This window comes from Malaya genurostris, chromosome 3 (assembly GCF_030247185.1).
Source record: "Malaya genurostris strain Urasoe2022 chromosome 3, Malgen_1.1, whole genome shotgun sequence".
Classification (NCBI taxonomy): Eukaryota; Metazoa; Arthropoda; class Insecta; order Diptera; family Culicidae; genus Malaya; species Malaya genurostris.
Genome location: NC_080572.1, coordinates 159,773,478 through 159,786,058, shown reverse-complemented (window position 1 = coordinate 159,786,058; position 12,581 = coordinate 159,773,478). Strand labels below are relative to the sequence as shown.

Here is a 12,581-nt window from a genome sequence, read left to right as displayed (position 1 = left end):
ACTCCAATCAATCTGAATTAATTGGTGTCAAAAACGAGCCCAAATTTGTGTCAGAAATTATTTTATAAAAAGCATAACAAAAATATTTCATATTAATATTATTATTATTATTATTATTATTATTATTATTATTATTATTATTATTATTATTATTATTATTATTATTATTATTATTATTATTATTATTATTATTATTATTATTATTATTATTATTATTATTATTATTATTATTATTATTATTATTATTAATATTATTATGTCTTATAGTTAGCTTCTGACGTCACTCACAGTCCTTTCATCCATTTAACTTGTATTTCACTACAACCAAAATCTTTAATAATCAGAAGGCTTAACATTTATTTTAGCAAATTAGAACAAAATCATTTCGAATAGATTTTTCAAAACAAATCAAAATTGTTTCGAATAGATTTGACTGATACTTTACATTAATTGAATCACGAATCATCAAATCGCCAACATTCAAAAATGAAATACAGAATCAATCATAGGCACTTCTGGATTTCCGAATATGCAATCCATATGGGGCATTCCACACAAACCTGCCATCAAATTTTTTTTCAATGAATATTTTTTCATCGGTCAAGAATTCAAAAATTTTTGATACGTATTTATTTATTTCAATATAATACGTGGAATTTTCGAGAAATGATTATTTTAAGTTCCGCGATGATTTTTTTTGGACTATTAGGATTAATGTAAACTAATACAGATTAGTTTTTTTTTTTATTTTAAATCACTCATATTGACACTAGTGATAAATCACAAAAAAAAGTAAAAAATTAGGATCAAGTTTGAAATTTTTGCCTCTGTTTAATAATTTTTAACTTGTTTCATTGAATGAGCAATAAGGTTATTTTTTTAACAGAAGAAAGACGCACATTTCATGCCTTGAACGAATTTTTGTATCTTTATTAGAGTTTTCAGTATTTATTTTTGGGAACGCGGAAAAAAACCATTTCTCGAATTTCTCTCGGTTCTTGACAAAAAAAAAACATTTTATGGGACAAATGATTTGATGGCTGATTTTGTGTGGAATGCCTCATATACTTTTTTTGTTGATATTTGTCGATTGAGCAATCAGAAAACTAAGTTATTCATCGTTATCTCAACAATACAACATATCAATATGAACTATTGTTTGATTTCGGTATACTTAAACCAATAATTATTTTCATCAGCATAACAAAAAAATTTCAAGAAAAAATATTCACTTTTTCGCGATATTCTAATGGCACTCATACGAAGACAAAGCGTTGAACGATTAGTGATGACGCTTGTTCTGAAAGACTTCGTTTTAACGAATGATTAACTACAATTTATGTTAGAATATCGAATTGATTCTTTGCTTGATTTTTTATGCTAGTCCTAAAAAGGGCGGAGATAATTCGTACTTATTATATTAAAGTGCAAATAACTTGATGATTCATACTTCGTTCTCAGAATTTATTTTACAGTGTCAATATTGTGGATGACACATCTTTCTCTCAAGTTTTTTCGCCTTCTCCACCGTTTGAAGCCTCTCCCCTCAAACCATCCCTTCAAGGACTCCTGCGCACGGGCCTGGAACGTTATGTGTTCAAATTTATCGAGAACAAAAATTGGTATAAACACCGAACAAATATTTGGCATACTGCACAAAGACCAGATGGCCGATAGTTCTGAAATGGCCTGCTAGTTCTCGTAGAATCAACAGCTGATACTCAAGCGAACACGGAGTGCAGCAGACTTCCATCATCCACACAAAGCGCAAAACGAGTATCCAGCGAGCGAATGAACGTAACTCAATTTTGTCATCCACTCACTGCACAAGCTATTGCACTGTAAAATGGCATATATTTATCGATTCCTCTTTGTGCCAAACTTCATAGTACGCAGAATGATGCGGTATTTCTTTATGCATGACGCGAAACCCCCCTATAGCAAGAGAAGCAGATCTGCTACTAAATGAAATTCAAGGTGTATACCAGCGATCGAAACCATCGGCCGTGCTCGAGAATGTCAAGAGGATGACAACATTGGCTCGCTGTGATTGGTTCGTGAAGACATAGGTCGATTCAAATAAAATTTTTAAAAGTGTGTTATTGAAATATTGAAACGACGTTGCTATACATGTTTAAGTGGAATGTTCCCGAATCGATTGGTAGGTAAATTAAATTAATCCTTCAACAAACGACTGAGTTATTATCGTTAGAAATTATGACAGAAAAACGTTACGCGGCTATTTTTGAAACTTTTAATTGACTCTCGGGCCTATATAGCGAAGAGTAAAGTATGCTTAATGCTAAAAACTTCTGACTAACCTGATATTTTTAGATATGTTGCTTAAAAATGCCTATACTTCCTAGAAACAACATAGTGGTAACAACAACAATTTAAAATATTGTTTTTTAAAAACGTTGTTTTGGAACCACCCTAACATAAAAATAGTCATTCTAACGACAAAATGATAAAATGCGGGTCCAATACTTTTCGATGGAGATCGTTAGTATAAAATATTACGAGTTTCGGAAAGATCATATTTCATTTTGTCATATAATTTCTGTGGGGTTTCATTGGTTGATAACCTTATCAAACCTAGAAGCTCCCTACATAAGTTTTTTCTTTTAGAAAAAAGTCCATTTTCCCATATTAAATCTCATACAAACTTTAAAACTCGGGCGCGAAAATATAGTCGATCGAGCAAACATTTTGCATAATTCAAATGGAACCCAAAAAGAAGACGAGAAGTTTGATGCAGCGAGAAAATAAACCTTCTCCTCTTTTTCACATACAACCTTGCTCACCCACACATAAATATATTGATATATATATATATATATATATATATATATATATATATATATATATATATATATATATATATATATATATATATATATATATATATATATATATATATATATATATATATATATATATATATATATATATATATATATATATATATATATATATATATATATAACCAGTTTTCGATAAGTATAACAACACATATTCTAAAATTAAATTCGAAATTTATTTCAGGATTGTCTATCTATTATGTTCATTGTGAGCAAAGTACGATATGATTGCGAGCAACATTCAATAAGGCATTAAAGTGTCGAACGGGTACCGTAATTAAATTTCCATTCAATTAATAATGCCTGACGAGCGCTCGTTACATCGTTCTCTTTAACGATAGTATTGATTGGCGAGACAGAAAAACGCATCCATAGAATTCTTCCAGTTTGTGTTTTCTATCTCAAGACATTCGTTGAAAGCAAAGGCAGCAACAAAACAAAATTTTATAAAACCCAGTACAGTAAGCTTATCAACCGTTAGGTAAAGCACTGCAATCGTCGATTCCCCGCGTATTTATTTTCTAAATTCATATCTTTAAGTAGTATCCACAGGCATTGAACCCAACTCCTAAAGATATAAATATCATTATTTCACAACCATTTCGCTTTTTAGAGCAATGAAGACCGTGGAGGATAGTTATACGCTGAGGTTTTTTTACGCGGGATACATACAGCAAAAAAACCGCGTTACTTTGAAAATCCGCATACAAAACTGTAAATTTGTAGAAAGATTTTTTTGTTGCCAAATGTCTCCAAAAATTTGTGAAACATCGAAATCTGGTGTTATCTAGATTTATTTCTGTATAAATATGTGGGTCATTATAATCGAATAGATTTTTAACAGTGGAAAATGTTCTTATACATGTAGTTATCTGTTCATGGAATCCAAACGTCGCAATAAAATAAATAAAATATAAAATAAATAAAATAAATAAAATAAAAAAAATTAAAAAAATAAATAAAAAAAAATAAATAAGATAAATAAAATAAATAAAATAAATGAAATAAATAACCATAATTTGTTCGTGCAATGGGTAACCTCAAGAAACGATGAGAGCGTAGATTACGTCGATGAATGTCCAGATTAATCCACTGCAGAAGCTCGGGACAATCGATAAGTGATTGTGATAAATCAGCAACAAAAACGGCTTTGGAGACATTCCTGCGAACAGATAGCAGATCCAGGTCAATAAGCTTACAACGATTTTTGTAACTAGGAAGATTAGTTGGATCCCTCCAAGGTAAGTTGCGCAGAGCGAATCTAACAAATTTACGCTGGATAGCTTCGATGCGTGCAATATCGATTTGACAGTGAGGTGCCCAGATGCATATTCTAGTGTCGAACGGACAAGAGCACAATATAATGACTTAAGACAGTGCACATCAGTAAAGCTCTTGGTAACACGAAAGACGAAACCCAAGAGCTTGGAGGCCTTTGAAATCACATAATCGCTGTGACTTTTGAAGTCCAGCTTGGAATCAAGAATGATACCCAAATCTTTCACGAAAGATTCACGTTTCAGTATATTGTGCGAAATGCTATAGTCGTAGGTAATCAGCGAGCGTTTACGAGTAAACGAAAAAACGGAACACTTCGAGACATTCAAAACCATTCTATTATCCTGACACCAGTTTGAAAATAAGTCTAACTGTGACTGCGAATATATAGCGTCTTCTTGACATTTAACTAAATAAAAGAGCTTGAAGTCGTCTACGAAGAATAGTTTGTGGCATTTCAATATGAAGTTGAGATTGAGGTAGAGTAAAAATAAAAATGGTCCCAAGTGACTGCCTTGAGGGACTCCAGAGTTGACAGTGAAAGGCACTGTAATGAAGTCTCCAATCTTCATAGACATTTCGCGACCAATTAGATAAGACTCGAGCCAGTTTAGCAACGATCCACTGAAACCAAGTCTATTGAGTTTTGTTACTGCTATTTGGTGGTTTATTTGGCAAAGGCTGCGGAGAAATCAGTGTAGATTGCATCAACCTGTTGGCGTGCTATTAGATATCGAACTATAAAAGAAGTGTAGCAGAGTAAGTTTGCTGCAGTTGATCGTTTCGGCATGAATCCGTGTTGAGTTTCTGAAATGTAGTTGTTGCTGTTGTGCTTCAAGAAATCCAGAACTATTGTTTTAAATAATTTAGATACGGCACATAGTGCGGCTATACCACGATAATTGAATACATCGGCTTATTTCCCTTCTGGAAAACTGGGAAAATAAATGATTTTTTTCAAATATTTGGAAATGTTCCTGACCTAAGAGAAATATTGAACAACATCAACAGAGGAATTAGAAGACTCTTTGAGCACTTTTTCAATACTAACGAAGGAATACCATCCGGTCCAGCTTTGGAAGATGATTTCATCTTAATACACGCTTTTTCAATCATAGTAGTTGTTATGAAGGGGTGAGAACCAGTAGGAGAGCGCTGGAGAACCGGTTGGAGCGCTGCTGGAGAGAGATAGACAAATTTCATCTCCATCGGGCTTTTCCCTGCTCCCAAAATAAATAAATAAATCAATAAATAAAATAAATAAAATAAATGAAATAAATAAAATGAATAAAATGAATAAATAAAATAAATAAAATAAATAAAATAAATAAAATAAATAAAATAAATAAAATAAATAAAATAAATAAAATAAATAAAATAAATAAAATAAATAAAATAAATAAAATAAATAAAATAAATAAAATCAATAAAATAGATAAAATAAATAAATACGATACTAACAATGCTATTATTGACTTGCTTAGATCATTCATTCAGAATTATCATTAGGACCATATTGTGTATGTTTTTTTTTTATTTATAACAATTTTTATTCAGGCCAATTTGCGTATAGCTTTACGTGGCCGATTTACCCATGTTTTTGTTACACAATATAATTTTTTTATTGTTGGATCTCGTTGTCACCCTTCTTCTAGGGGGAGAGGAGCTTCCATTTCCTTCTAGCGAAGATTGGAGGTCATTTTGTCCGTTGCTCATATCATCCATTGCTACATCGTTGGAATTGTGAGTGGTTTCCGTTTCCTTGTTTTCATTGTTGATCGCAGTCTTGGGTTCATTTGCAGTTGCTGTAGATGCGCTTTGTACATTGATTGCAGTTGATAGTTGGTTAGATGGTGAAGGTGCTTTTGAAAAAGGAGCACGGCATTCACTAGTCTCCGTTGTTGGTTGGTTGTCCTTGTTTTTGTTTGTTTTGTTTGTTTTCGCAGTTTCAGTGCAAGGTTTGCCGTAGTGTGCAGGTTGTTCACAAAACTGACATGTAACCAATTGATTTTCATACGTAATCAACGTTTTACACGGATGTATCCCGTCTTGACCACAAATGATGTAAGATGGAATTGCTTTACGTAGTTGCATACGTACCACTCGCACGCCATTCCGGATACCCGGAAAAAAATTCCGCCATACTTCCTTTTCGATGGAAAGAACTTCACCGTACTGCGACATACATTCCCGAACATACCCCTCGCTGGTCTGCGGGGGAAGGTCGTACTTCTATGGCATTGTCCACCATGTACACAGGGATTTTATATTTAACATTGTCATGATCAATACTGTGCACCCCGTTATTAACCGAAGCAAATGCAATTGCATCTTTTTCACGTTTAAACATAATGTACACACAGTTCGACGCCTTGTTGAATTGAATCTCACTTACATCATTAACGTTTAGATGCATTCGTTCCTTAAGCAAGATTTCAATTTCGGTTGCTGCAGGTCTAACTTTGCAGCGCTTGAAATCAATACAAATTTAATTTGGCCTTGTAGGCCAAGTTTCAGGTTTTGTTAAATCGTATTTGCCCATTTCGTACACTCTATTGTTCACTGCACTGTATTGTCTTTGTTTCTATCGTCGCGACCGTAAGAAATTTTCGACTGTGTCTTTTGCGATGCGAGCACGAACTGATATTGTGTATGTTGATTATACCACAAAAAATAAATGTCTAAATAAATGCTCAATAATGACACTTCCAAAAGGACAAATTCTGTCTGATAAAAACGTGGGTATCATTCTCGATCGCGAGCTCATAAACGTATATAACAGTTTGAGATTTTGAGCACTCAAAATTCTATATTTCTGGAACCATAAGCCAAATTCGGATGAAACCATTCATTTTTCCGCTATTTCCGGAATTGAAAATCGGAAAACCGTGAAAGCCAATTTTGTATAAAATCCAGCTAATAAAACTGAAATTGAAACAGTTTGGGACCAATTATAGAAATTTTCTCTATTTTTGTTGCATCGTTACTTCTAATGACGATTTGAAATTTTCAACACACAGCACGCTATATTACCGAACCTAGATGTTGGATCTCGATTAAATTAAATATCGGATGAAATAATAACACCTTTTATTTGAATATAAGCTCGTGAAATATTTATTCAAATATAAGCTCGTGAAATTTGACTGCTTTTTCCCTGTGCTTCCGGAACTGGTGAAGTTAACTGGCCCCTCCCGAAATAAAATCCTGGGTACGCGCCTGTATTTGAATGCATTTGAGTTGTAACTACCATTTTTTCTAAGAGATCACATTTCAAACGGTTATACATTACACATTACACATTTGTTACAAATATAACCACATTTTGGAGACATTAAGGTGAAATGTAGCGTCATAAAATGCGCGCAAAATTTCATCCGCTTCAGTTGAACAAACCGTCGCACAATCCGACACACAGAAACCAGAACTTTTTTCAGTGATTGATCGCAGTGGGCTTACCTATGTTATGTTGGCTTGTAAAACAGACGGGACGTAATGGATTTTTGAATCCTTCACACTTTGAATATATGTTAATTCAATCGTTATTGTTAGTGATTACTCTTACACTACAGCTATGAATTATTGTAATTATGAAAAACTAACATGAGGTTATATGTATATGTATTGACAAACATACTAACATATATATATATATATATATATATATATATATATATATATATATATATATATATATATATATATATATATATATATATATATATATATATATATATATATATATATATATATATATATATATATATATATATATACATATATATATATATATATATATATATATATATATATATATATATATATATATATATATATATATATATATATATATATATATATATATATATATATATATATATATATATATATATATATATATATATATATATATATATATATATATATGTATATATGCCTGAGTTTTGTAGCAAGCATGGATTCGATTGAAGACAAAAGAACATTCAAATATTTTCGATATCTTTGCAAGTAGTTCACCAGGCCACCTTGTTTGTATCACAGGTTATATAAAAGTTATATTTCAAATATTCTACATGAACGATAATACTTGGCTTGTATTCATTTCATTCATTAGCCTGTCAAGGTTGAAGTTTTAGTTTGGCTACAATCCAAAATTATACCTATTATATGATATTACCCAGCCAAGCATTATTGCTTCAGCAACATCAATGCATTGAGCTCAATAGAGTTGGACATTTTTAGCATTATAAATGACAGTTACCTAGAAAATGAACATTTTCTTACAACACCCATTTCATTGCATTCAACTCGTTTTCATTTCAACACAAAACCCAATGCTGCATAAATTCGCGTCATTTTTTTATATGTAATTTTTGCTCACGATATAATGCCACCATTATTTGTGAAATTCTGCTACAAACACTACTTTTCAGTTCTAAAACCATCTCCGTGGAAAGGAACAGTAACCGTTTATACATTTCAAAAACCAATTACGACTCGGTAAAGCAAAATTTCAAAATTCTAAGAATACTTAGTTGTGATAAATTTGATTTCGAAGTGTTTTTGGTTTTTCGAAAATCGGTCTAGTTTTTGAATAATTGATCAAAAACGCGATTCGCGCATTCCGCTACATTTCACCTGAATGCTTGAATATTTTTTTAAATTCATTCGAAAACATTTCAGCTTAAGAACATAAAAATGAACATTTAAATATATTTGTAAACATTAAAAAATTAAAAAAAAATTATTAAAAAAGGCACCATATCTCGGAAAAATGCGTTCAAGTCTTCGACATGACATAACATAGTCTACTACATTGCGGACGACATAAATAATAATAAAAATAATTATATAAAATAATAATAATAATAATAATAATAATAATAATAATAATAATAATAATAATAATAATAATAATAATAATAATAATAATAATAATAATAATAATAATAATAATAATAATAATAATAATAATAATAATAATAATAATAATAATAATAATAATAATAATAATAACACGAAACACATCCCACAAATTTTTTATACGTTATTTAGACAATTTTCTGAGAAAAGACACATCGCCGTTTATTTATAAAGCATGAAAAACTTCTACAAATTCGAGCTTTTCTCAAAATTAACAAGTTTGCAAAATACGCCCAGTGACTGAAAAGTTGCGCATTGAAAAAAATATATTTGAAAAACTAATAAAAACTCAGTTTTCAGGCGAGCCATTTTTATTTTGGAATTTTTTCACCTTATTGACAAATAATATGTGTCGAATTCATTCTGATGAGAAACTATCTTTCCTAACATTACGAAATTTCGAGATATCTTGAATATGATTCATGCAATTATGTTTTCATTATGTACATAAGCAATTATTAACATTCTACTTCAAAACTACTCACTTAAGTTTGGGGAGCTCACAGAACACCCACTCCGAAACATCCTCAATGCGGACTTCCCGATGCGTGTTGCTGAGGTCAGTTTTATTTCCTACAATCACCATGGGGATATCCTGAAAATCAGCTCGTTGCTCTCGAATTTCCTCAAAGCATTGCTTCACACACCCTAGACTTAGCTCCGACGTGGTTGCAAACACTAATAGAAAGGCGTGGGCGGTAGCAATTGAGAGTCTTCTCATTGCCGGAAATTGCATCTCCCCAGATGTGTCGAGTATGTCAACCTTTATTACGAGATACAGGAAATTGGGTAAAATGAGATTATATTATTGTACGATCTATCATAGGGAGTAACAGCTAGACTTAATTGAAGTTCATATGTATTCAAACATAGTTGTCATTACACGTACCTTAAGTGTCACAGGGCCCAGGTCGTATTCACGATTGTAAAGATCCTCCACTGTTGGTCTGTACTTATCTGAGTAAGTTTTGAAGAGAAAACGTTTGATGATACAACTTTTTCCAACACCGGCTCCACCAAGGATGACCAGTCGTATTCGTTCAAAATCAGTCATTTTCATTTAGATTGCTTCCTGTCTGCAACTATTGTTCCGTGAAAATAATTTACGAAGCTAAACGTTATTTTATTTTATTTTTACCATATGCAGATATCTCTTGTAATGCTCTATCTAATTCAATTTCCCCTATCAATCAAAGCACGATATCTAAGGCCGATTCGTAAGCATTCAGCAAAATCATGACTTTTCAGTCGTATGTTCTTTATCTTTCCTTTATAATATCAAGCTTATTACACAAAAGTCAACGAAAGACCTAAACGTGTACAATCAATATGTAGTCATCCTGAAATTCAATAAAGACGGTAAATATTTAGTTAAGATTGACTAATTTATTATTCATAGTTCATAGTTAGAAAAAGCTCAATTACAGAAGTAGCAATAGACTAATACAAATATACAAGTAGAGATAAATTTCATTTGCAACGTGGTATAAGACAGATATAAAGGGCGATTTTTTGCCGGTATATTTTTGGCAACACTGTTTTTGACATATCACGCGTGAATCGTGTCTTGTAGCGTTGTCGAATTTAATCAGTTTGGTCTATTATTTAATCATGAATAGTAGTTTAATCTATAATTTAATCATGAATGACAAAGTTGGTGAAAGATCCACTTTTAATGTGGAACACATCTTTGTTTTCTATATAGGGGTACGAATTAGAAATTCAAGGGTAAGTACAAGTAGAAGTGTGGTCAGCTTTTGAACACTTACAGTCAGTATACTTTCAATCAGTAATATTATTTCATCAATTGATTGGAAATATTACTACGAATGGAATGTTAATAGCCATGTATTTGCCATTATATATCATTGGAATGTTGATTAATAGCTAGCAGTGTCCTATTTTGTCTGCTAAAAATCTTCGGCAGACCAGATTTTCCTAACGTAGACGACGATTTTCAAGGAGTAAGAATATATCAATGGGAAACCATCGTTCTGATTTTTTCACAGGGGAAAAGTGTTTGCTATGGAATAGGTGGGACCATTAAAAGACACGCGTATCAAGTTAGTTTGCAGCAAATCGAACTTTGATTTTTGCATGATAAACGAACAAGGCATTTAGGATAGACAACAGCAATATCGATTTAAAACCATAATGGCGATGAAAACTACATGCGCGTTTCATCATGATAAACCGACTGGCGAAGGAAAAAAATTATTGTTTCTCTCCGTTATTTTTCTGATTACTTAACCTACAATTAACGGAATTCGACACACATTCGCTTTAACCCAAAAAAGAAATATCACAAAAAAATAATGTGAAAATGTGAAATACTTCTGTTAGGCTATAATTGATCAAATTCGCAGATTTTCATTCCATCCTTTGAGTCAATGCACTGATCAGAGATCCCTCCCGACAAAACAACCTCTTCAGGGGTGAACAACAGTCTGTCCCATTGATGGGACATTGTGCATTAAATTATCTGAAAATCACGAAACTCACGAAAGTTGTTTTTCAATTATTAGTATGGCAAGTTACAAACCACCAAAATAAAATTGAACTTATTTCAAGTATAGAACGCTTCTGTATTTTTTTTGATAATATCAGAAATCAGCTGTGTACGAAATTCTCATTTTGTGTCAGGTAGATGTCGCTAACTTCTCTCGATATGAAGGGTTCCTTGTACCGCTTTTCCGTACGTTCAAGTTTCCAAAAAGTGCCACGCGTATTTTAGAGCTCTAATAAAGTGGATATTGTTCAGGTACTGTGGAACTTTTGGTTGCTTGGAGAGACGACACTTAAATTTTAATTTGGTATCATTTTGAACATTTTTCACAGAACATGAAATATAAAATGGCAGTCTCAATCCATTATGGTAATCATCTCGAACATTGATCTAATTGCCACTTATTATGTGCCCTTAATGTAATGTACCCGCTTCGAGAGCACAATCTTTCCATTGATTCATTCAATAATTTTATGATTTGTTAACCTCACGCCCACGATGACGAATATTATTCATGTGACGTCATTGCACGCAATCCATCTACTGGTAAAAAATATCAGAACTTTTTCTCCTACCGATTGTATAGCTACAACAGTCATAAGGCCAGTAGGTCGTGTATAACCACGTTTCTCACTCTGCGTATTACATTTCTCTCCATGCTCTCTCGCCTATGTGCAAAATGACTCGATGAGCCGGGTGGCCAGAAAAGCTTCGATATTTTCGGTTACAAGTTTGACTACATCACATAAAATCAAATAAAGCTACCGGCAGCCCTTCTGAGCGGATTTGATTTTCTCTCATTTTTCGTTACGTTACCAGGAAACTGGAGCAGAAAAAATGACGCGGGCGTTGAAATCGACTTACCTTTACAAAAATATCATTAATTTCATGTTTATCGCGACAACACCTATGTTTTTATGCACTAATCGCATCTAAATTAAATTATCTAGGCATTGTCAGGATAAATTTTTGATGCATGCCTTGGTAGGCGAGATATTCAATGAACAAGTTGA

The 12,581-nt window shown here is 32.2% G+C and overlaps 1 protein-coding gene across 4 annotated transcripts in view; it reads right to left on the bottom strand.

Moving 5' to 3' along the window:
• Positions 1-12,581, bottom strand: part of LOC131434834 (GTP-binding protein Di-Ras1) — an 86,862-nt gene that overhangs the window by 18,383 nt on the left and 55,898 nt on the right. For 3 of the 4 annotated variants that reach the window (XM_058602023.1, XM_058602021.1, XM_058602022.1), the window contains exons 2-4: positions 10,201-10,402; positions 9,952-10,144; positions 9,548-9,825 (exon numbers count right to left, since the gene is read on the bottom strand). In XM_058602023.1, coding sequence (XP_058458006.1) covers positions 9,548-9,825; positions 9,952-10,122 — 449 coding nt within the window. In that variant the 5' untranslated portion in view covers positions 10,123-10,144; positions 10,201-10,402. The remainder of the gene's footprint in view (positions 1-9,547; positions 9,826-9,951; positions 10,145-10,200; positions 10,403-12,581) is intronic. The other variant, XM_058602024.1, reaches the window with a different exon arrangement.